Source organism: Martes martes (assembly GCF_963455335.1).
Source record: "Martes martes genome assembly, chromosome: 3".
NCBI classification, from domain to species: domain Eukaryota; kingdom Metazoa; phylum Chordata; class Mammalia; order Carnivora; family Mustelidae; genus Martes; species Martes martes.
Genome location: NC_137890.1, coordinates 188108459 through 188133893, shown reverse-complemented (window position 1 = coordinate 188133893; position 25435 = coordinate 188108459). Strand labels below are relative to the sequence as shown.

Sequence of the window (25435 nt, the reverse complement as noted above, 5' to 3'; positions counted from 1 at the left end):
ATGCTCCCAACATGGAAGCAGCCAACTACATAATTCAACTGTTAATCAAAATAAAGAGTCATATTGATATGAATACATAAATTGTAGGGGATCTCAACATACCACTCTCAGCTATTACTGAGAGTGGTTTATTACTCAGCTATTATTCATCCAAGCAGAAAATCAATAAAGAAATAAGAGCTTTGAATGACACATTGGACCAGGTGGACTTCATAGATATATACAGAACATTCCACCTTAAGACAACAGAATACTCATTCTTCTTGAGCACACATGGAAATTTCCCCAGAATAGACCATATACTGGGTCACAAATCAGGGCTCAACTGATACCAAAAGATTGAGATTATTCCCTGCATATTCTCAGACCATAATGCTTTGAAACTGAAACTCAACCACAAGAAAAAGTTTGGAAGGAATTCAAACACTTGGAAGCTAAAGACCACCCTGCTCAAGAATGTCTGGGCCAACCAGGAAATCAAAGAACTTAAACAATTCATGGAAACCAATGTGAATAAAGACACATTGGTCCAAAACCTATGGGATACAACAAAGGTGGTCCTAAAGGAGAAATACATAGCCATCCAAGCCTCACTCAAAAAAATTGAAAAATCCCAAATATACCAACTCTCTTTACACCTTAAAGAACTAGAAAAACACCAACAAATTAAGCCAACCCCACACACAAGAAGGGAAATAAGAGAGAGCAGAGATCAATGAGTTAGAAACTAGAGATACAACAGAATACATCAACTAAACTAGAAGCTGTTTCTTTGAAAGAATCAGTAAGATCAATAAATAGCTGGCCAAACTAAGCCAAAAGAAAAGAGAGAGGACCCAAATTAATAAAATTATGAATGAAAAGGGAGAGACCACGACTAACGCCAAGGAAATAGAAACAATCATCAGAAATTATTATCAACAGTTATATGCCAATAAGTTAAGCAACCTAGAAGAAATAGATACATTGCTGGAAACCTATAAATTTTCAAGACTGAAACAGGAAGAATTTGACAACCTGAATAGACCAATATCTAGTAACGAGATTGAAGCAATGATCAAAAACAGTCAACAAAACAAAGAGGCAACCCACAGAATGGGAGAAGATATTCGCAAATGACACTACAGACAAAGGGCTGATATCCAAGATCTATAAAGAACTTCTCAAACTCAACACTCAAAAAACAGATTGTCACATCAAAAAATGGGCAGAAGACATGAACAGACACTTCTCCAAAGGAGACATACAAATGGCTAACAGACACATGAAAAAATGTTCATCATCATTAGCCATCAGGGAGATTCAAATCAAAACCACATTGAGATACCATCTTATACCAGTTAGAATGGCAAAAATCAACAAGACAGTAAACAACAAGTGTTGGAGAGGATGTGGAGAAAGGGGAACCCTCTTACACTGTTGGTGGGAATGCAAGTTGGTGCAGCCACTTTGGAAAACAGTGTGGAGATTCCTTAAGAAATTAAAAATAGAGATACACTATGACCCTGAAATTGCACTACTGGGTATTTACCCCAAAGATACGGATGTAGTGAAAAGAAGGGTCATCTGTACCCCAGTGTTCATAGCAGCAATGGTCACGGTTGCCAAACTGTGGAAAGAGCCAAGATCCCCTTCAACAGACAAATGGATAAAGAAGATGTGGTCCATATATACAATGGAGTATTATGCCTCCATCAGAAAGGATGAATACCCAACTTTTGTATCAACATGGACAGGACTGGAAGAGATTATGCTGAGTGAAATAAGTCAAGCAGAGAGTCAATTATCATATGGTTTCACTTACTTGTGGAGCATAAGGAATAACAGAGAAGGAAAGGAAAGGTGAATTAGGGGAAATCTGAGCAGAAGACAAAGCATGAGAGACTGTGGACTCAGAAACAAACTGACAGTTTTGGAAGGGAGGGGGTGGGGGATGGGTGAGCTTGGTGGTGGGTATTAAGGAGGGCACGTATTGCATGGAGCACTGGGTGTGGTGCATAAAGAATGAATCTTGGAACACTGAAAAAATTTTTTAAAAAATTTTAAAAGACAAAAATGACAAATAGGATAATAATACAACTCAACAATTTTTGTGTGAATGAGTACAAAGTAATAATAATTGATTAAGAATAAAATGGTATTTTAATGTGCTTTAAACATTTTATCTGCAGTCATATATTTTCTATGGATAATTATACATTATATGTAGAGAAAACTCTTCTTTATAATCCTTCTCATTTAAAATATTTAATATACTATAATGTTTCAAAGTAAAAGGTGACACATTTTAGAAATCATCTTCAAAAAGGAGGTTGGAGTAGGTAACAAACCAGCTTGAAAACTATCTAAAGGCAGAAGCACACCCTTCAGCTGAGGGCATAATTGGCTCAAACTGGAAAAGTTAACTAAGAAAACATTAAAAAGACTGCCAAAGAGGGGGAAAAAACCCATAACATTTAGAAGCAAGGGTATGCTATGTTTTGCCATACATTGATTCCCTGTGAGTCAGCAAAATGCTTGTCATAATGGAAACTAAGGGGACAAGATACATGATACCATATTGTCTGTGAATTTGGTTCTAGCCCAAATCTTGGGGAACAATAATAGAAACAAGAACAGGAATGCTTCCATATTATGGTTCATCCCATGTGATGATTTGCTAGTTAAACTAATAGTGTTCTAGCAGATGATCTGTTAACTTGCTTTGAGGTTACAAGAGTACCTGGCTATACAGAGATCTGAAGGCTTTAGCTATTAAGGGAAGAGCAACCACAGGATGGGGATCCTAGTTAAGGTAAAGGATAATTTTTAAAAAAGATTTTTAAATTTATCTTTTATTTGAGATAGAGAGAGAAAGAGAAGGAGAAGGAGAGAATCCCAAGCAGACTCCCAGCTGATCACAGAGCCCTACACAGGACTAGGTCCCATGACCCCGAGATCATGACCTGAGCTGAAACAAAGAGTTGTACACAACCAATTGAGCCACCCAGGCACTCCATAAAGGAGTTTTTTTTTTTTTTTTTTTTTTTTTTTTAAGGAAGATCTGAACGGCAAATAAGAATACCTAAAAATGATGGGGCACCCGGGTGGCTCACTGGGTTAAGCCTCTGCCTTTGGCTCAGGTCATGATCTCAGGGTTCTGGGATTGAGCCCTGCATCGGGCTCTCTGCTCACCGAGGAGCCTGCTTCCCCCTCTCTCTCTCTCTGCTTGCCTCTGCCTACTTGTGATTTCTCTATTAAAGAAATAAATAAAACCTTTTTAAAAAAAATACCTAAAAATGCCTAGAAAACTATTACTTTCAATCATCTTATAACCTTGTATCTCATTTTCATAATATTTCTTTTGGTTAGGATGGCCTTAGATATTTTGAGTGTACAATCAGAGTTTTAATTCTCTTGGATGGGAAAATATAGAAGAAAAAAAAAAGACAAGATTCCATTAAGTTAAAGATCATAAGATCTATATGGAAAGATAATTATTTTGACATCCAAAGCAATTATAATATTCAAAATCAAGTAATGTAGCAACCTCAGGTAGGAGTAGCAGATTTCACTAGGTAGACAGAAAAAGTATTATGAGAAAAAAGAAAAAGTATCAATGATAGGATTCAAACACACGAGTATGGATCATGGTATACAGGAAAGCTCTGATGCCCCAGTTGCAGAAAGTATTACAATAGTCACTGTAAATACAGATGAGGAGTGTCTTACCAGGATATAGGTAGCATCCCAGACAATACGGGAAAGGACACTTCAAAATTCTTGACATAGTGTGTTAGCACAGGAAGATTTAGAATTAACGATAGTTAATATGTAAACATTGAACTTTGCATCAATATTTTTGTGTCATGAAATCAGTTCATGTTGGTGTCTTAAGTGTTTTCAATATTTAAAAAATTCAGCCTAATAGACTCATCGTTCAACCTTATAGTCCAATATAAATTATGTAATTGAGCAAGAGCTAGATTTCTGTTTTAAAGTAAATATAGCTCATAAAGTTTACAGGTAATATTAAACATTTAAAAGAGCTTAAGGCTCACCCTCTGTATTAGTTTAACTTATTAATTTCTTAAAATTATTTAAGTACCTAGGAAAGTTTAATTTGTTAAAACAGACCTCAAAAAGGAAATAAAAACCTTTACAAATTATAGATGCAATGAAAAAGTTATCAATGCAATGCAAAAAGTTTGTTTAAATAACTTTTTTAATATGACCAAACGTTAGCTGAAGATCCCCTTAAAATGTAGATCATTAAAACTTTTAAACATATAATTTTATAGCTTAATGTAATGTTTTTACATTTTGTAATATATTGAGTATTTTTAAAAAATATTTTATTTATTTATTTGACAGAGAGAGAAATCACAAGTAGGCAAAGAGGCAGGCAGAGGGGGAGGGGGAAGCAGGCTCCCTGCTGAGCAGAGAGTCCGATGTAGGGCTCGATCCCAGGACCCTGAGATCATGATCTGAGCTGAAGGCAGAGGCCTAACCCACTGAGCCACCCAGGCACCCCTATACTGAGTATTGTTTTGAACCAAAGAAGTTTTTGAGTAAACTTTTCTTGCATCTAAAATCACCCTCAGCAGATTGAAGGGAGTTAAGATGGGAGAGTAGTAGGAGACCCTAGGCTTGCCTCATCTCTGGAAACAGCTTGACAAATATGAAATCATTTTGAAAACCCAAGAAATCAATCTGAGGACTAACAGAACAAATGTCACAATGAGAGGGAGAAAAGAGAACACAGTGTGGAAGGTAGGAGGTATGAAGACCTGACTTGGGGGAGAAACAGATCATGGGTGCTGTAGAGGGGAGGGAGCCCTGGTCAGAATGAGAGGAGGGGGAGGAAGGGAGAGAGGGAGGGAAGGAGAGAGGGAGAGACAGAGAGAAAGAGAGAGAAGTGCACAGGAAATTGCATAAGGAAAACAATTCCCCAAGGCTATTGACTAGGAAAATGAAAGGGGCTGACTCTCATGAGATTTTACAAATGGGGCTCAAAGGCAGGAGTTTTAGAGGCTGGAGGTGTTGCTAGTTGGAACCTCAAGGGCAAGGGTGCTGCAGTGTTTCTGTGGAGGAGGGCAGATAGGCCAGGGGTGGATGGTGCGTTCTGAGGATTACCCCTGGGATGTGCTGGGAGAGATGGTTCCCTTTTCTTGGAGTACATCTGGCAGAGGTGACATTGCCTCTCCAGGGAGAAAAAAGCCAGTGGATGCCAGTTCCCTCCCCTGCCCCTTAGCTAAACTAAGTTCAGTAAACACCACAGCACCAACACTGGCAGCCTAAACTGCTTATACCAAACCCCACCCCCCTGAGTTTTGTTGGTGCTCACCTGCCTGATAATCACTGCAGTGGGCCCCTTCCTCCAAAGACCAGTGCAAATCCCCCACATGCACCATGACAATCAACCATAGAGTCCTGCAAAGTTTCAGCTCTAGTGGAAAGAGCATCAAGTCTCTTTTAACAAGCAGAGCAGAGTGCACCTAGTTAAAATTCACCACTTTTGATTAAGGTCCAAACACTCCCCATTGTAGGCAAGGAGAAACTCCACAGAGGACTGACCTGCAGGAAAGGGCAGCCAAAACACAGCAGCAGAGTACACACAACTAGAAACACTTTCTGAAGCACCAGGCCCTGGACAGTATATGACCTCTTCTTTAGACCCATTACTCTCAGGAGCAGAAAACATAGCAGGCTTTCCTAAGGCAGAGAAGAAAGAGACCTAGACAAAATGCCAAGATGGAGGAACTCATCCCAGAAGAAAGAACAAGAAAAGGTCGTGGCTAGGGATCTAATCAAAACAGAAATAATATGCCTGATCCTGAATTTAAAACAACAACCATAAGGATACTAGCTGGGCCTGATAAAAGCATAGATGATACCAGGGAGTCCCTTACCACAGAGATAAAAGATATAAAAACTAGTCAGACCTAAATGAAAAATGCAATAATCAAGATTTCAAACCAATTGGATGTAATGACCACAAGAATTGAATAAGCAGAGGAACAAATAAATGATACAGAAGATAAAATTTTGGGAAATAATGAAGCTGAAAATGTAGACATCAGGAACTCAGTAACTCCATAAAGCATAATAAGATTTGTATCATAGGAATCCCAGTAGAAGAGAGGGGAGGTTTATTTGAGGAAATTACAGCTGAAAACTTATCCAACTAGGGGAAGGAATCAAACATCCAAATTCAGGAGGCACAAAGAATTCCCATCAAAATCAACAAAAGCAGGCCAACACCAAAGCATCATAGTTAAATTTGTAAAATATAGAGATAAAGGAAAAACCCTAGAAACAGCAAAAGAAGTCCTTAACTTCAAAGGGAAGACAAATAAGATTAGCAGCAAATCTATCCACAGAAACTTAGCAGGCAAGAAGAAAGTGGCATGGTATGGTCAATGTGCTGAATGGGAAAATATGCAGCCAAGGCTATTCAGCAAGGCTACCCTTTAGAATACAAGGATAGAAAACTAGGAGAGATAGAGTTTCCAAGACAAAACAAAACAAAACAAAACACCAAAAACTAAAGGAATTCATGATCACTAAACCGGTCCTTCAAGAAAAACTAAAAGGGACTCTTTCAGTGGGGAAAAAAAAAAAAGACCAAAAGTGACAAAGACTAGAAAGGAACAGAGAAAATCTCTAGAAACAATGACAAAACAAGTTATAAAATGGCATTAAATCATATCTATCAATAATCACTCCAGATATAAATGGACTAAATGCTCCAATCAAAAGACATAAGGTATCAGGGTGGATTTTAAAAAAAGGACCCATCTATATGCTGCCTACAAGAGACTCAGTGTAGGAGAGAGGGAAGATGGTGGAAGACTGGGGACCCTCGTTCCATCTGGTCCCTTGAATTCAGCTAGATACCGATCAAATCATTCTGAACACCTGTGAATTCAACCTGAGATCTACGAAAATAATTGCTGCAATTAAACAAATAGAAAATTGACCACTTTTTGCAAGCGGTGCAAAAAGTCTTCAGGGAACAAAAGTCACATAGAGCAACCAGAAGCAGCCTACACTGAGCCCTGCCCCTGGCAAGGGGTGGTGCAACACCACCCAGGAAAAGATACTTGAAACTTAGTGCAACAAGCCCCTCCCCCAGAAGACCAGCAGGAACATCAGGTTAATACCAAGTTTATGGATCACATAGAATCGAAAAACTCCTGCACTTGGGGAAAATAGTACATAGAATCCAAGATTTTTTCTCATGATTCTTCAGTTTTAAATGTTCTTTTTCTTACTTTTTTTTCCTTTCCAATTATCTTATTTTATCAACTCTTTTATCAAGTCTTTTTTTAAATTTTCATTTTTACATTTATATTTTATAGATGTATTCTTTATTTTTGGCTTCCTTTCACTGCATTCAATTTCATATATATATATATATATATATATATATATATGCTTTTTCTCTTTACAATTTTGTAACAAAAAGACCAAAATACACCCAGGACCAAGTGTATCATCTGTTCAGTCTACCTGTTTTACTATAGTCTCTTTTTCTCCCCCCCTCCTTTTTTTTCTTTTTTGGTTTCTGATCTCTTCTAATTTGCCTAGTGTATATTTCACTGGGGTCATGGTTGATATTTTTATTTTTTATTTCTTTTTTGTTCTCATTCATCTATTCTTCTCTGAACAAAATGACCAGGAGAAAAAATTCCCAGAAAAAAGGATAAGAGAGAGTAATCACTGTCAGAGACTTAGTAAATATAGATATTGATTAAATGTCAGAGCTAAAATTCAGAACAATGATTATAAATATACTAGCTGGGCTTGAAAAAGCATATAGGACACTAGAAAATCCCTTTCTAGAGAAATAAAAGAACCAAGATTTTATCAGATTGAAATAAAAAAGGGTATTGCTGAGATTCAATAAAAAATGGAGGCTCTTGGGACGCCTGGGTGGCTCAGTTGGTTAAGTGGCTGCCTTCGGCTCAGGTCATGATCCCAGCGTCCTGGGATCGAGTCCCACATCGGGCTCCTTGCTCCGCAGGTAGCCTGCTTCTCCCTCTGCCACTCTGTCTGCCTGTGCTCGCTCTCTCTCTCTCTCTCTCTCTCTCTGTCTCTGACAAATAAATAAATAAAATCTTAAAAAAAAAAAAATGGAGGCTCTTACTGATAGGATAAGTGAGGCAGAAGAGAGAATAAGTGATACTAAAGATAAAATAATGGGGAATAAAGAAATGAGCAAAAGAGAGATAAACAATTATTGGACCATGAAGGGAGAATTTAAGAGATCATAAAGAGAAACTATTAGAATTATTAAGGCTTCATGGGAAGAAGAAAGAGAGAGGGGGGCAGAAGGTATATTTGAGCAAATTATAGCTGAGAACTTCCCTAATCTGGGGAAGGAAATAGGCATGGAAGTCCAGAAGGCACAGAGAACCTGCCTCAAAATCAATGAAAATAGATCAACACCATGACATATAATAACAAAGTTTGCAAATTTCAGAGATAAAGAGAAACTCCTGAAAGCAGCTCAAGAAAGAGGTTTTTAACCTACAAGGGTTGGAACCTTAGACTGGCAGCAGACCTATCCACATGGACCTGGCAGGCCAGAAAGGACTGGCATGATATATTCAGGGTATTAAATAAGAAAAACATACAGCCAAGAATACTTTATCCAGCAAGGCTGTCATTTAGAATGGAAGAAGAGACAAAAAGCTTCCAGAACAAACAGAAACTTAAAGAATTTGTGATCACTAAAACAACTCTGTAAGAAATATTAAAGGGAATGCTATAAGCGAAGAGAGAGCTCAAAAATAACATAGACCAGAAAAGAACAGAGACAATGCACAGAAACAGTGGTTTTACAGGTAATACAATGGCACTAAATTCATATCCTTGAAATCACTCTGAATGTAAACGTGCTAAATGCCCCAACCAAAAGATACAGGATAGTAGACTGTATATAAAAACAAGACCCATTAATATGCTGTCTACAGGAGACTAATTTTAGATCAAAAAACACCTCCAGACTGAAAGCTAGGGTGTGGAGAATGATTTATCATGCTAATGGACATCAAAAGAAAGCTAGGATAGCAATCCTTATATCAGATAAATTAGATTTTAAGCCAAAGACTGTAGTAAGGGATGAAGAGGGACTTAAAGGGTCTATTCAACAAGATCTAATAATCATAAATAATTATGCTCCTATCTTGGGAGCAGCCAATTATATAAACCATTAATAACCATTAATAACAATTAATAACCAAATTAAAGAAACACATTGATGATAATACAATAATAATAGGGGACTTTAACAGCCCCCTCACTGCAATGGACAGATCATTTAAGTAGAAGATGAACAAGGAAACAAGCGTTTTGAATGACACACTGGACCAGATGGACTTCACAGATATAGTCAAAACATTCCATCCTAAACAATAGAACACACATTCTTTTCAAATGCACATGGAACGTTCTCCAGAACACATAACATACTGGGTCACAAATCAGGCTCAACTGGTACCAAAAGACTGAGATTATTTCCTGCATATTTTCAGAACACAATGCTTTGAAACTTCAACTAAGTCACAAGAGGAAATTTAGAAGGAACTCAAATACTTGGAGGTTAAAGAGAGCCCTACTAAAGTATGAATGTGTCAACTAGGAAATTAAAGAGGACATTTAAAAAGCTATTAAAAACAAAAGAAAATGAAAACACATCTGTTTAAAACCTTTGGGATACAGCAAAAGTGGTCCTAAGAGGGTAGTACATAGTAATACAAGGCTTTCTCAAAAAATTAGAAAAGTCTGAAATATACAAGCTAACCTTGGTGCAAAGAACAAAGAGAGCCCAAACCAAGAAGGCGATGAGAAATAATAAGATTAGAGCAGAAATCAGTGAAACAGAAACCAAAAGAACAGTAGAACAGATCAATAATACTAGAAGCTGGTTCTTTGAAAGAATTAATAAGATCAATAAACCCCTAGTGAGAACTACCAAAAAGAAGAGAGAAAGGACCCAAATTAATAAAATGATGAATGAAAGAGGAGAGATCATGACCAACACCAAGGAAATACAAACAATAGTAAAAACACATTATAAGCAACGATATGCCAACAGATTAAGTAATATGGAAGAAATGAATGCATTCCTAGAAACATATAAAGTACCAAAACTGAAACAGGAAAAAAATAGAAAACCTGAACAGACCCACAACCAACAAGGAAATTGAAGAAGTAATCAAAAATCTTCCAACAAACAAGAGTACAGGGCTGGATGGCCTCCGAGGGGAATTCTACCTAACATTTGAAGAACAACTTTCACCCATTCTTCTGAAACTTTTTCAAAAAATAGAAATGGAAGGAAAACTTCCAAACTCATTCTATGAAGCCAGCATTACCTTAATCCTAAAACAAGACAAAGATCCCACCAAAAAGGAGAATTACAGAACAATATCCCTAATGAACATGGATGCCAAAATTCTCACCAAGATACTAGCCAATAGGATCCAAGAGTACATTAAAAGGATTATTCACCAGATGAAGTTTATTCCTGGGATGCAAACGTGGGTCAACATTCACAAATCAATCAACGTGGTACATCACATTAATAAAAGAAAGGACAAGAACCATATGATGCTCTCAAATGATGCAGAAAAAGCATTTGTCAAATTATAGCATTCTTTCTTGATTAAAACTCCACAGTGTAGGGACAAAGGAAACATACCTCAATACCATAAAGCCATCTACAAAAAGCCCGCAGAGAATATCATTCTCAAGGGGGAAAAACTGAGAACTTTTCCCTTAAGGTCAGGAACAAGACAGGGATGCCCACCCTCATCACTGTTGTTCAACATTGTACTAGAAGTCCTAGTCTCGGCAATCAGATAACATGAAGAAATAAAACACATTCAAATTGGCAAAGAAGAAGTCAAACTCTCTCTCTTCGCAGGTGACATGATACTTTAAATGAAAAACCTAAAAGATTCTCCCCCAATACTGCTAGAACTCATACAAGAATCAGCAATGTTGCAGGATATAAAAATCAATGCACAGAAATCAATTGTATTCCTATATACTAACAGTGAGACAGAAGTAAGAGAAATCAAGGAATCGATCCCATTTATAATTGCACCAAAACCCACAAGATAACCTAGGAATAAACTTAACCAAATAGGTAAAAGATCTGTACTGTAAAAACTACAGAAAACTTATGAAAGAAATTGAGGAAGACACAAAGAAATGGAAAAAAACATTCCATACTCATGGATTGGAAGAATAAACATTGTTAAAATGTCTATGCTACCCAGAGCAATCTACACATTCAATGCAATCCCTATCAAAATACTATCAAGGGGCACCTGGGTGGCTCAGTGGGTTAAAGCCTCTGCCTTCGGCTCGGGGCACGATCCCAGGGTCCTGGGATTGAGCCCCGCATCGGGCTCTCTGCTCAGCAGGGAGCCTGCTTCCTCCTCTCTCTCTGCCTATCTCTCTGCCTACTTGTGATCTCTGTCTGTCAAATTAATAAATAAAATCTTTAAAAAAAATACCATCAACATTTTTCACAGAGTTGTGAAATCCTAAAATTTGTACAGAACAAGAAAAGACGCCCAAAAGCCAAAGGAATGTTGAAAAAGAAAGTCAAAAGTGGTGGCATCACAATGCTGGACTTCAAGTTCTATTACAAAGCTATAATCATCAAGACAGTATGATACTGGCACAAAACCAGACACAGATCAACGGAACAGAGTAGAGAATTCAGAAATGAACCCACAACTCTATGGTCAACTAATCTTTGACAAAACAGGAAAGAATATCTGATGGAAAAAGGACAGTATCTTCAACAAATTGTGTTGGGAAAATTGGACAGCTACATGTAGAAGAATGAAACTGGACCATTTTCTTACACAATACACAAAGACAAACTCAAAATGGATGAAAGACCTCAATGTGAGACAGGAATCCATCAAAATTCTAGAGGAGAACAAAGGCAGTAACCTCTTTGAGCTCAGCCTCAGCAACTTATTGCTAGCCGCATCTCTAAAGGCAAGGGAAACAACAGCAAAAATGAACTACTGGGACTTCATCCAGATAAAAAGCTCTACACAACAAAGGAAACAGTCAAAAAACTGAAAGGCAACCTATGGAATAAGAGAAGATATTTGCAAATGACATATCAGATAAAGGGCTAGTATCCAAGATCTATAAAGAACTTATCAACCTCAACACCTGAAAAACAAAGAATCCAGTCAAGAAATGGACAGAAACGTGAACAAACATTTCTCTAAGAAAGACATAAAAATAGCCAACAGACCCATGAAAAAGTGCTCCACATCACTTGGCATCAGGGGAGTACAAATCAAAACCACACTGAGGTACCACTTCATACTAGTCACAATGGCTAAAATTAACAAGCCAGATGTTGGTGAGGATGTGGACAAAGGGGACCCCTCCTACACTGTTGGTGGGTGTGCAAGGTGCTGCAGCCACACTGGATAACAGTACGGATGTTCCTTGAGAAGTTAAAAGCAAAGCTGCCCTATGACCCAGCAATTGCACCACAAGGTATGTAACCCAAAGATACAAGTGTAGTGATCCAAAGGGGCACCTGCACTCCAATATTTACAGCAGGAATGTCCACAATAACCAAACTGTGGAAAGAGCCGAGACATCCATCAACAGATGAATGGATAAAGAAGATGTGGTATATATGTACAATGGACTATTACTCAGCCATCAGAAAGGATGAATACTTAAGCATTTATATCAACATGGATGGAGCTGGAAGGTGCTATGAAGAGTGAAATAAGTCAATCAGAGAAAGACAATTATCATATGGTTTCACTCATATGTAGAACATAAGAAAGAACACAGAGGATCATAGGGGAAGGGAGGGAAAACCAAATGGGAAGTCATCAGAGAGGGAGACAAATGATGAGAGACTTTTAGCTATAGGAAACAAATTGAGGATTGCTGGGGGCGTGTGTTGTGGGGGGTGGGATAACTAAGTGGTGGGCATTAAGGAGGGCAAGTGACATGATGAGCACTGGGTGTTATACAAAACTGATGAATTATTAAACTCTACATCTGAATCTAATGATGTACTATATGTTGGCTAATTGAATTTCAATAAAAGAAGAAAAGAAAAAGTTCAGTGAAACCACGTAGTCCTATATTTGAATTGGAAATATCAAAATAAGCAGATGAGGTGAGTTATATTTAAAAAAGAGAGAGAGAGACTCACTTTAGACCTACAGATTAAAAGTGAGGAGATGGAGAACCCATTATTGTGCTAATGCACATCAGATGGCGCTACAGTCGCCATACGTATATCAGAAAAACTAGATATCAAACCATGGACTATAAAAAGAGATGAACAAGGGCACTACATCATAATAAAGGGGTCTATCCAACAAGAAGATCTAACAATTCTATACATTTATGACTCCAACTTGGGAGCACCCAAATATCTAAATCAATTAGTAACAAACATAAAGGAAATTACTGATAATAATACAATAATAGTAGGGAACTTTAACACCCCACTCACGGTAATGGATTGATCATCTAAGCAGAAGATCAACAAGGAAACAATGACTTTGAATGGCACACTGGACCCGACGGATTTAACAGATACAGTCAGAAACTTTTATCCTAAAACAGCAGAATACACATTCTTTTTCCAGTGCACAGAGGCCATTCTCCAGAATAGATCACATACTAGTTCACAAATCAGGCCTCAACCAGTACAAAAAGATTGAGATCATACCATGCATATGTTCTGACCACAATGCAATGAATCTTGAAGCTAACCCCAGGAAAAAAAAATTGGAAAGACCATAAATACTTGGAGGTTAAAAAAGTATCCTACTAAAGAATGAATGGGTCGATCAGGAAATTCAAGAAGAAATTAAAAAATACACGGAACAAATGAAAATGAAACATGATGGCCCCCAAACTTTTGTAAGGGACTATTCAGCCAGAGCAGCCCCACCCTGGTTGAACTGCCATTTTGTTGTAAAACTTAAATTGACCTTGCCACCCCCCAGGGGAACTTATTTAAAACCAAGTCCGGGAAACCAGTCCCAGGTAACAAAGCCCAAATACAAGGGTAGGTCAGGCCAGGTGGAGGTATTCAGTCAGTGGGGGTGCATACTGTCTCCCAGCTACCAAGGAGTATGGGCCCCGCCCTTTGGGCACCTTTTGGACGCCAATTCTGAACTAGGTGATAGGCTGGTTCAAATGTCTACTAGGGTAAATTGTAATTCAATTGGTCACCTAGCATCACTGTGGAGTTTCCTGTGTGTGTTACAATCTCATTTGGCCACCTGTGTGTGGCCAGGCCCAACCACATGGCCTTTGCTCTATAAAAGTTAGTCTGGAAAGCAGGGAGGGGTCATCCTCTCTGTAGGGGCGGCCCCGACTGGTCTGTTTGACGGTTGGTCTGATTCTTGATGCTTGGCGCGAAATAAAGCTTTGCTTGACCTTCGCTTTGTATCAGTCTCGCTCCTTTAATCATGGACCCATTATTGGGGTACCCAATTTTGGGGGGACCCAACACTTTTTTATATATATATATATATATATATAGAGAGAGAGAGAGAGAGAGAGAGAGAGAGAGAGATATTACTCGGCATCAAAAAGAATGAAATCTTGCCATTTGCAAGGACATGGATAGAACTAGAGTGTATTCTGCTAAATAAAATAAATCAGACAGAGAAAGACAAATACCATAAGATTTTACTCATATATGGAATTTAAGAAACAAAATAGATGAACATAGGGGAAGGAGGAAAAAAGAGACGGAGGCAAACCATATAACAGACTCTTAATGATAGAGTATGAACAGAGTTGCTGGAGAGGAGGTGAGCAGGGGGGACGGGCTAGATGGATGGTGGGCACTTATTGTGATGAACACTGGTTGTTGTATGTACATGATGAATCACTAAATTCTATTCCTGAAACCAATACTATAGTATATGTTAACTGGAATTTAAATAAAAACTTGAAACTACAAAAAAATAAATAAATAAATGTCACCCTCAATGACATTAAAAATTCACACTGACACTTTCTATAGTATATAAGTTTATTGATGTTCATATTGAGGTTTTTCAAATGAGGATTTAAAAAAGGAAACCTGACTAGCTGTCTCTGGGTTTCAGCTGTTCAATACCTAAACAGAAGTTTTATCTATTACCTAATTACTTACAAAAAAAAAAAAACAACTTTCTAATGGTGTTTACTCGGTATCATTGTCAAAGGATCCTGGAGTCAGCCCAGCTCTGAGTGGCACAACTTTATTCCTTTAACAAATATGATTACGCATTTACAATGTGCTAGATGATACATCTGTATAAAAGAATAAGACCTTCTCCCAATCCTGGAGATGTTTGCAAAATAAATCACATATATACATACACATATATATGCATATATATAAATAATAATCACAGTACAAACACACATATATATATTGTATATATAAAAATAAATCTCTATATCATAGTTATGTCATTTTTGTACATACAAATGTTTTAAAATTACTGTAGCTTACTTAGAAATATGAAATTTCGGGATGCCTAGGTGACTTAGTCAGTTGAGTGTCTGACTCTTGGTTTTGGCTCTGGTTGTGATCTCAGGGTATGAGAGCGAGCCCTGCAACAGGCTCCGTGCTCAGTGTGGAGTCTGTTTGCCCCTCTCTCCCCCTCTCTCCCTTTCCCCCTCCCCCCACTAGAGCATGCTTTCTTTAAAATACACAAATAAATAGAAATATGAAATTTCATTCTTACCTTCTTTTCTTTTCCAACAAGGTCTTGAAGGTGGAGATTAATTCAAGATAAGAGGTAGGAGTCACATAATTGTATCTTTGAAGTTCAACATAGAAGGATGTAGATAAATCTATAGTAGAAGTGTGGAAGTTTTTACACATGGTGATACAGCCTTCTCGGATTTCCTCTGACATTTCAGTTTCTTCCAAGAAGCGTGAGGCAACTGCCTGGAGCGCATCTTCCGGCCATGACTAAATCGAGGATAAATGAGTTAGTACTTGATCAAAGTGACCAGTGTAAGTCTATTACTACTGTAGCCCTTTGTGATTTATTGATGTCAGAAGTGGAGAGGAACGGGTGAAGGATGGGGCAGGAGAGACACTTCCATGAGGAACTCCCTCCCCCCGACCCCCAAACAAGGATTTACCCACTTAGGAGTCAGTAGCTAGTACTGCTAACATTGACTCGTCATGGTTTGTTCAAAGGTTAGAGAAATGGTTTGTGTGTATTGCAGGAGCAAGGAAGAGGACAGGAACTAAATTTATGGAATGTCTACTTCTGTGTGCATTCTTCCAGCGTCATCTCATTGAATTCTCCCAATAATTCTCGGAGGTATATGTTATTATCCTCTCCTCTAAACTCCAGAATCATCTGAATGACTATCTCTTTGATTTTTTCTTAAAGGTATCTCAAACTTGACAAGTACAAAATGTGTTTTCTGTCTCTCCCCAAGTAGTTGCCATCTTTCCCAACTTGGAAACATCACCACCACCCACCCCTTGCTCCAGCCACGGAGGAATCAGGCCTGATACCTCTCCTTCTCAACCCTTCATTCATCCCATAAACAAGTTCTATAGGTACCATCCCCACAATAGCTTCCAAATCCTTCCTCTTCTTCCTACAACAGCCATCCCAATTCAACTCCCTGTTTTCTTCTGCTTGGAATATTCCAATGGTGTCCTAACTGGTCTCCCTGCTGATGTGGCTCTCTACAGCTGCCAGAGTGATTTTTTTCAAAATGTAAATTAGCTCCTGTCACACTCCCCAACTAATAATCCGTCAAAGACTTCCCAGTACACGTCAAGTTCAAAACCAACTTGTAGATCTCTGCCTGTTGGGCCCTTCCCATCTTCCTGACCTCACCTCTGCTGCTCCCCCTCAGAAACTCCGTGCCTGCCATGCCCAAGTCCCCTGACACACCCCTTCCTTCCACAGCCCCTTCCCTTCAAAGTTTACACCCTCTGCCCGCATCCTCTCAGTACGAGCACTTTTTGTCTGGCATGCTTCCTCTTAAAATGTCAACTCTTCAGAAACGCTTTTACTCCCTATACGCCACACTGTTGATGGAATAATTTTTTGCTACTTTGTCTGTCTCTAGAAAATAAACTTGAGATCAGAAACCTTGTCTATTTCATTTTCACTTCCAGCTTTTAGAATAGTACCTCTTATTGAGCGAGGGTTCAATAAATCTCTTGTTTGACACTGTCTTAGCAGGAAATGGAGAACAGAGGGGCTGTGTAAATTCCCCAAGGCCAAAAACACCCACAGGGCCTTGGCCACAGCCCACACACTTCCCACCGCACGCCGTTGTCTCGTCTGCTCTGTGCTTCCTGATACTGAAGTTAGCTAGCACAAGTGTCGCTCTGGCTTTCTTCCTTTTGACTTCCTGTTGGGTTTGGCTAATGGAAAGAGACTGGAAGGACAGGAGAGGGGCAGGAGTATTCGTACCCTCCCTTCCTTTCTAAGCAGGAGCTTAGTTCTAGGTTTTGGGTTCCTGCTCCTGTCAAGTAATCCTACTTCCACAGTTCTGAGCCCCAGGAACACGATTTCCTCCCTCTGTCCCTTTATGTCCAACCTGTACTAAAGCTCCCCGCTATGCTCCACCCCCTCCTAACTGCTCCGCTGTCCCCTCTCAGCTCCTTTAACCCCTACCGCTCCGGGAACAGTTCCTTCATTCAGCTGTTCTCAGGGAAGCCTTCAGAGGACCCTGACTGATACTCAAATTCATCCTAAAACCTTCTGTAATATATTGAGCTTAATGATGGTATTTATGAGTAATAAGATGCTTTTCTCTTACGATGATTTCTTGAATTCTAATTTCATACAATCCATTATCATTGACCAGAAAATTCTGCTCAACCACCTTTTTGGGGGGAGTCTATAAAATAAGCCACGATGATGACGGAGAGTCACCATTTCCAGGAGTCTGTCTGAAATGTACATGGCCATACCTGAAACCAGTCAATGGTACAGCAGTTAACAAGAGCAGGGAACTTCCTGAGGCGGACCCGGAAGGCATCTCCGATGGGGCTCATGGCGAGGACCACGTGCAGCTGGTTGCGGCAGCGATCAATGAACATATTGAAAAGGGCTATGGGGCTCCCATCTGTTTGTTTGGTTTTATCCCGTTGGCGGTCCAACTGACGCATCTTATCACATATCTCCTGCTTCTCGTCCAACGCAAAGAGATTTGGAACCTCCCCGGCATTCAGCAGATTGTTGACATCTTCTAGAAATGACTCCCTTTTGATCTGAGTGTCTGTAAACAGGAAGACACCTTGCACCTCACCTTCGGCGCATTTCCTTAAGATCACTTTTAAATCTTCGTGCCACTCAGTAGGACCATAGCCCTTGGAGATTTCAACCTGAAAGACCGAACAGTCAGCCATGTGGGCCGCTAACCTGGTGACAGACTGCCTTCCGCTCCCGCCAACACCAACCAGAAGAGCATGGCTGCGAGGCTGCTTCAGGATCCTGGAAATTCTGCTGATGTGCTCTATGGCAAATCGGAATAAGACAAGGCTCATGGTTTTCTTGCTCATGTTGTTGTATTCTTCTAAGTGAGCTTCTGCGATCACCCGAAGATTGTCCACATCCTCAACTTCTCTGTAGTTGGTGTCCTCCCGCCTGGGATCGTGGAAATCACAAAACATTAAGCTACGCAAATCATCTTCTTCTACCACTCCATCGTTATCAAAATCTAAGTGTTGAAAAAGCTCATGAAAATCTTCATCCATGTATTTTTTCAGAATTTCTTGAATGTAGTTGATAAGCCAACCTCTATCTGCATTATCCAGAAGACGATCATAATACACTCTAAGGACCTGAATAATTAAAAAGCAGCTATAAGAACTGATTCTTCTATTTTCATAGTTTTATTTACATAGTAATCTCAAGTCACATAAAAACTACTCCTGGATATTTCTATGGGTTTTATTCAAGGCATAGCCAAATAATCAGGATGGAGTCATAATAATGCTTATTTTAAATATTAATTATGATCATATATATTTGAGATAATACATAGTTACATATAGTTATTAATAAATAAAGGCATTTGGGGGGAACAGAAGAAGATTATAGAGATGCAAAGAATATTAATGACTGGGGGCAGCTGGGTGCCTCAGTCAGTTAAGCATCTGCCCTCGTCTCAGGTTATGATCCCAGGGTGCTGAGACTGAGCCCCACATCAGGCTCCTTGCCTCTCTCTCTCTCCATCTGCCTCTCCACCAGCTCATGCTCTCTCTCTTGCTTTCTCTCTCTCAAATAAATTTTAAAAAAATCTTTAAAAAAAGAATATTAACGACTAGAGAAGGAAAAAAGGACTAGAGAAAGAAAGTGGCTGCCTTTGCTGGTCACTCAGGTACAGAGGAAGAAGCTGGGACTCCGCTGCAGGGATCTCTCCTCGTTCCAAGTCAGGAAACAGTCTGAAAATTATTGGCAAATGAGTAGTAGTATTTTTTAAGACACATTTTTTGGGGGGAAAAGAAATGTCTTCGGTGAAAACAAGTCTGTTTTGCACATTTATTATTTTTGTTATTAATCACTGCAGGGGGCAATCTACTAAAATAAACTCTGGTGAAATATACATGTTATGGGACTGTAAGAAATAGTTCATCAGGCTTGTCACATTAAACAACTATTTCCTCAACATGGTATAAGTGCCCCTTGGTTACTATCTGTTTGGACTGAATTGTGTCCTTCCCCACCCCTCAAATTCATGGGGAAGTCCTAACCACAATATGACTATATTAATAGAAAATTCCTTTAAAGAGGTAATTAAAGTTAAATAAGGTCACAAGGGTAGAGCCCTAGTCCCATAGGACTGTCCTTATAAGAAAAGGAAGTGATAACAGAGTTTCCACTCTTTCCCTGCAGGTGCACAGGGGAAGGGCCATGTGAGGACACAGTGAGGAGGCAGCCACGTACCCACATTCAGTGGCACCTTGCAAGTGGACTTCCAGCCTCCAAGACTATGAGAAAATAAATTTCTGTTGTCAAGCCCCTGTGTTTGTGGTATTTTGTTATGGCAGCTCTAGCAGACTAATACGCATATGAGAGAAGCCATGCGTATTTGTGCCAACGAAATTCATTCGGGGGAAGTTACTGAATCCTGTCTGCATAAGCTGCTTCACCTATAAAATGGAAACAGGAGTACTTGCTCGGTGTTCCACTCCAGTTGAACGGCAAAAATAAAACGGCAATGTACGTGGAAGCACTGTAAAATTCAGAAATAAAATGATTACAAACCACCTTGAAATGAGCCTAATGGTGTTCCAGAGGAATGATTTTAGTGTTTTCACTACTGTCAAGCTGGTGCCATAAGCGTGTCATCCCTTTTTTTTAGCAGTGGTGGCTGTGTAGGCAAATAGTATGAGTGAGGCTTCGTGCATACGCTCACTGGTTCAAAAGCTATTTATTTATTGGACAACCTAGTTCCCCAACATATGCCGATAGTCCCGTCCTTGGACTGAGGTACTGAAGACATTGTACAATATTCCTGTGGGAGGAGAAACCTAAACCAAGCCAACCTCACATATCTGGTATCACTGCTGAAGATGAAATTAAGTATACTATTATCTAGCAGGCTATTTAGCAAGAACCTAAGGTAGTGTTTCCCAAGGACTGTCGACGCACCTGTATTGAATCATCTGTGGTACTTGCTAAAATGCAGATGACAGGGGCCCACCTGAAAACTTTGAGGCCGGTGCCTGGGAATATCTTATTTTTCTACTTCTGTTTCTTTATATAAGATACAAAAATCCTAAGTGCACAGCTCCTAAGAATTTTTACATTTATACACCCAGGTCACCACCACCAAGGTCAAGATACAAAACACCTCCAGCACCTTTGCAGGCTCTCTCATGCCCCCTTCTGCGGATCCCCTGCTCTCTACCCTGTGATTCTGCTGCCCCCCCTTCCAATTGTAGAAGTTGATATGTAAAATTTCTCTATCCTAAGTCCACATCATTCCAAGAGAGGTAATCTCTGGAGTATTTTTATTATATCGTATTTATGATTTGAGTTTATTTTCCTCCAAGCCTGAATTACAGATTGTTTTAATTGATATATAATTCACATTTCACAACATTCACTCTTTAAAAGCATATAATTCAGTGGGTTTTATAATATTCATGAAGTTAAGCAAACATCACAACTCTCTAATTCTAGAACTTCGTCATCACCCCCCATGTAGCAACCCTGTACCCATTAGCCGTCACTCCTTATTTCCCCCGACAATCCCCCCCAACCCCTGGCAACCATTACTCTGTCTCTGTTAATTTACTTACTCTGCATATTTCATATAAATGGGATCATATAATATGAGGCCTTTTGTGTCTGGTTTCTCTCACTTAGATGACGCTTTCTAGGTCCATCCATGTTGTGTATGCACTGCTCTTTCTTTTTAGGGCTGAATAAAACTCCATTGTGTGTATACACCACATTTTGTTTGTCCATTTATCAGCTGATATGTGAGTTGTGTCCACTTTTTATTACAATTCCAATAACATTCGTGTACAAGCTTTTGTGTGGCCATGTGTTTCCAGTTCTCTCGAGTGCATGGCCGGGAGCACAACTGCTGGGTCACACGGTAGCTGTGACGTTTGAGGAACTAGCTGTTCTCTGAAGCAGCTGCACCACTTTTCATACCCCCAAGCGGTGAAGGAGGGCAGGATTCCTCCGCCAATTCACGAGCACTTGCTATTATCTGCGGCTGGGGTGACAGCCATCCCGGGGGTGTGAGGCGTACCTCACTGCAGTTTTGATCTGCATCTTCCTAATGACTAATGATGTTGAACATCTCTTCATGTGCTCATTGGCCATCTGTATATCATCTTTGGAGAAATGTCTATTCAAATCCTTTGCCCACTTTTAAATCGGTTATTTATCTTTTACTATTGAGTTGTAATAGCTCTTTTTGTTTTCTGGATCTGAGACACTGATCAGATGTATGACTTGCAAATATTTTTTCCCATTCTGTGGGTTGTCTTTTCACTTTCTAGACAGTATCCTTAGAAGCATGAAAATTTTTAACTTTGATGAAATTTAATTTATTTTTTTCCTTGGGTCATTTTTGCAGAATAACTATATTTAATAAGCAAATCATATTTTAGGCACACAAATGTTTGAAAACCATGGAGAAGCCAAAGGGAACGTAAAATAGTAAGCCAGTTTCATGCCTTGAAAACCATTTAATAAAATTACATTAGGTCTTCTGATTTGGTAAAAGTGTCTGGACACCTAAAGGACAGATACTAAAGTAGTAAAGGACAGTACTAAAGTACTAAAGGACAGATACTAAAGTAGTATCTGGCCCATTATTAGACCCTTAGGAAATCTTTTTTGAGTGAATAGAAACAAAGCTCAAGTAGAGCGTTGAGTTCAATGACTTCACAATTTTTTTTAAAACATTGAAAACAACGTGTCTAACACTGTTCAGTGCTGTGAATAAATCAGTGACAAAAAAAAAAAAAAAAAAAAAAAGAAAATCTCTGACCTCGTGGAACTTGCCTGCTATCGGAGGAAGATGGGACGATAAATATGACAAATAAATTTTATGGCATGTTAGATGCTGATAAATGCTATGAAAAGAGGAAAAATAGAGTAAGTCAAGAAAGACTGGAACCACTCGTGGGGTGAGAGCCTGTTGTATCTAATAGGGTGGTCAGCGCAGGACTCATGGAGAAGGAAAGATTTGATCAGAGGCAGCAGGAAGCTAGTGCACAAGATCCGGGGCGCAGCATCCCAGGCAGGGAGAACAGCCAGGAGGCCTGCGCTGCTGGTGAAGGTGAAGGCGCGTTCTCGTACAAGAGGCAGCCTGACGGGAGCCAGGAAAGAGGTACGCGTATGAAATCTCGTGGGTCACCAGAATTTTATGTTTAATCCCTCCCAGTGAAGTAGAGTGCTCTTGAAAGGTTTTAAGCTGAGAATTTAAACTCATTATATTACATGAATATCAAAAATGTAAAGTTATTATATTATGAATTTCATTACATTAAAAATTCCGTTTCTAAATGTCCTTTTGAAATTTTTATTTCTACAGCACATGGTTTTAACATAGCACATTCCTGTTTTCTAGATTTAACTGATTATTAAAATTAAAATAGCTATATTATTTACATATTAAAAATAAAACATTTTTTAACTTTCCTATAATTCTTTGTATTAAATTATTTTTGATGCTTTATTTTATTGTATTCTTTCCCTCCTTCCTCCCTCAAGTATTTTTTGTTTCTGTTTTTTTTTTTAAAGATTTTATTCATTTATCTGACAGACAGAGATCACAAGTAGGCAGAGTGGCAGGCAGAGAGAAGGGAAAGCAGGCTCCCTGCCGAGGAGAGAGCCTGATGTGGGGCTCGATCCCAGGCCCCTGAGATCATGACCTGAGCCCAAGGCAGAGGCTTTAACCCACTGAGCCACCCAGGCGCCCCCCTTCCTCAAGTTTTTATAAGAAAATGTTCACCCACATTCCTCTTCCCACAAAGAACTTAAATATACTTTCAATATATTTTTATGCTTTCAAAACTGGTTTGTTTTGCAGTTGTTTTGGCATCTAGAAATACAAGTAAGTGATGTAAACAAATACATTCTTTTCTTATAAAAACAGCTCCTTAAAAAGTATTCCATCTCAAAAATTATTTGAAATCAAACTAATAAGGACTAAGTCACTTAAGGGAGATTGACCCAAAGTGATACCTACTTAGAAGTATCTTTTTTTTTTTCAAGATTTTATTTATTTACTAGCTACACAGAGAGAGATCACAAGTAGGCAGAGAGGCGGGGGCGGGAGGGGGGGGGGAAGCAGGCTCCCTGCTGAGCAGAGAGCCCGATACAGGGCTTGATCCTAGGACCCTGAGGTCACGACTTGAGCCGAAGGCAGAGGCTTAACCCACTGAGCCACCCAGGCGCCCCTAGAAATATCTTTTAAGTCAACAAAAATTTCTAAAAACAGGAGATAATCCTTTTTAAATATCATAAAATATATTAGTGTTAAATATTCTTTTAAATTATCTTGATTATTGGCCTCCATAATGCCAAATAGCTGAATGAATTTCAACAATACAAACTTCAAAATGTTTCTTTTTACCTAGTTGTTGCCATGATAAAATCTTTGTTTCTTGCATAATCATATTTCAGTAACACAAAAATTTACCTCATGAACCCAGAGACGTTTAATCACTTTTTTGGTTTCTGCTGTTTCTGGCCTTGACAGGCAAACGCCCTGAATGACACGGGAGAAGTCACGGAGGTTGAACAAGTAGTGAGATTTAGCTGGAGTAGGTAGGAGATTCTTCATGGCTTCCTTATACAGAGTCATTGTACCGTTAACAATTTGTGCGGTCAAATCTAGAAAATCGTCTGGAAATTTATAACTTAAAAAATGTAATAAAAAAGAAAACATTAGCATATATGATACATAAATGATATTTAGCATGCCTAGTGTGGAAATTATTCTGATTAAATAATTGATTTAATTTATAAGATTACCATTTCTTATAATAGTAATAATAATAATAATAGAATTTTAATTTATTTTATTTTATTTAATTTATTTTAAAACTACTTGCCATTCATTATTTTATTTTATGATTAAAGAAACTCCATGGCAAGGACTCCATGGCAAGGAACTCCATGGCAAGGACATGTCATGGACTTAGAACTACTTAAATAAGTGGACAAAAGAGCCAGCCGAGGAACCCTGATAATATAACTCAAATCCAGCATCTGCTAGACAAATGTGTATTAATCACTTTCACCCCTTAGCACTTTCGATTGCATATAAAAGGAGTCCCTGAAGAACACTGGTGAAATGAGTATTTTCAGAGAAAATGGGAAGGAAATAAAAATACAGAATATGAAAAAGAGGAAAAGAAAAAAGAGAGTTAAAAAGAAAGTGAAATAGGGGGCACCTGAGTGGCTCAGTGGGTTAAAGCCTCTGCCTTCAGCTCAGGTCATGATCCCAGGGTCCTGGGATCGAGCCCCACATTGGGCTCTCTGCTCAGCGGGAAGCCTGCTTCCCTTCCTCTCTCTGCCTGCCTCTCTGCCTGCTTGTGATCTCTGTCTGTCAAATAAATAAAAATCTTAAAAAAAAAAAAAAGTGAAATAGGATTTAAAAAAGAAGGGCAAAGGGCACAATTAGGGTAGAAAGAACATGAACAATGAATATCCATTTGGGAAAAACTGACTATCTTTAATTTCTGGATCAATGAGGAGCCAGATGTCTGTCTCCATCATCACTAGATAGGGCAAGGAAAGACAATTTCTTGAGAATGGACGTCAGGGAGCTGAGACTTGCACTGCCCAGGTCCACTTGGCTCCTTGGCCTCTGTATACCATGCAGAGAAACCCTGAAAGTGCAGAGCTAGACAGCAACATTTCCCCTAGGGTACAGGTTCAAAGGCTATACTCTTAGATATGAA

The 25435-nt window shown here is 38.9% G+C and overlaps 1 protein-coding gene across 1 annotated transcript in view; it reads right to left on the bottom strand.

Moving 5' to 3' along the window:
* Nucleotides 1-25435, bottom strand: part of DNAH7 (dynein axonemal heavy chain 7) — a gene marked incomplete at its 5' end in the record, with an annotated part of 250182 nt that overhangs the window by 102483 nt on the left and 122264 nt on the right. Inside the window, 3 exons of the mRNA XM_080799459.1 lie at nucleotides 15756-15985; nucleotides 17966-18838; nucleotides 24169-24388. Of these exons, the coding sequence (XP_080655585.1) occupies nucleotides 15756-15985; nucleotides 17966-18838; nucleotides 24169-24388 (1323 nt within the window). The remainder of the gene's footprint in view (nucleotides 1-15755; nucleotides 15986-17965; nucleotides 18839-24168; nucleotides 24389-25435) is intronic.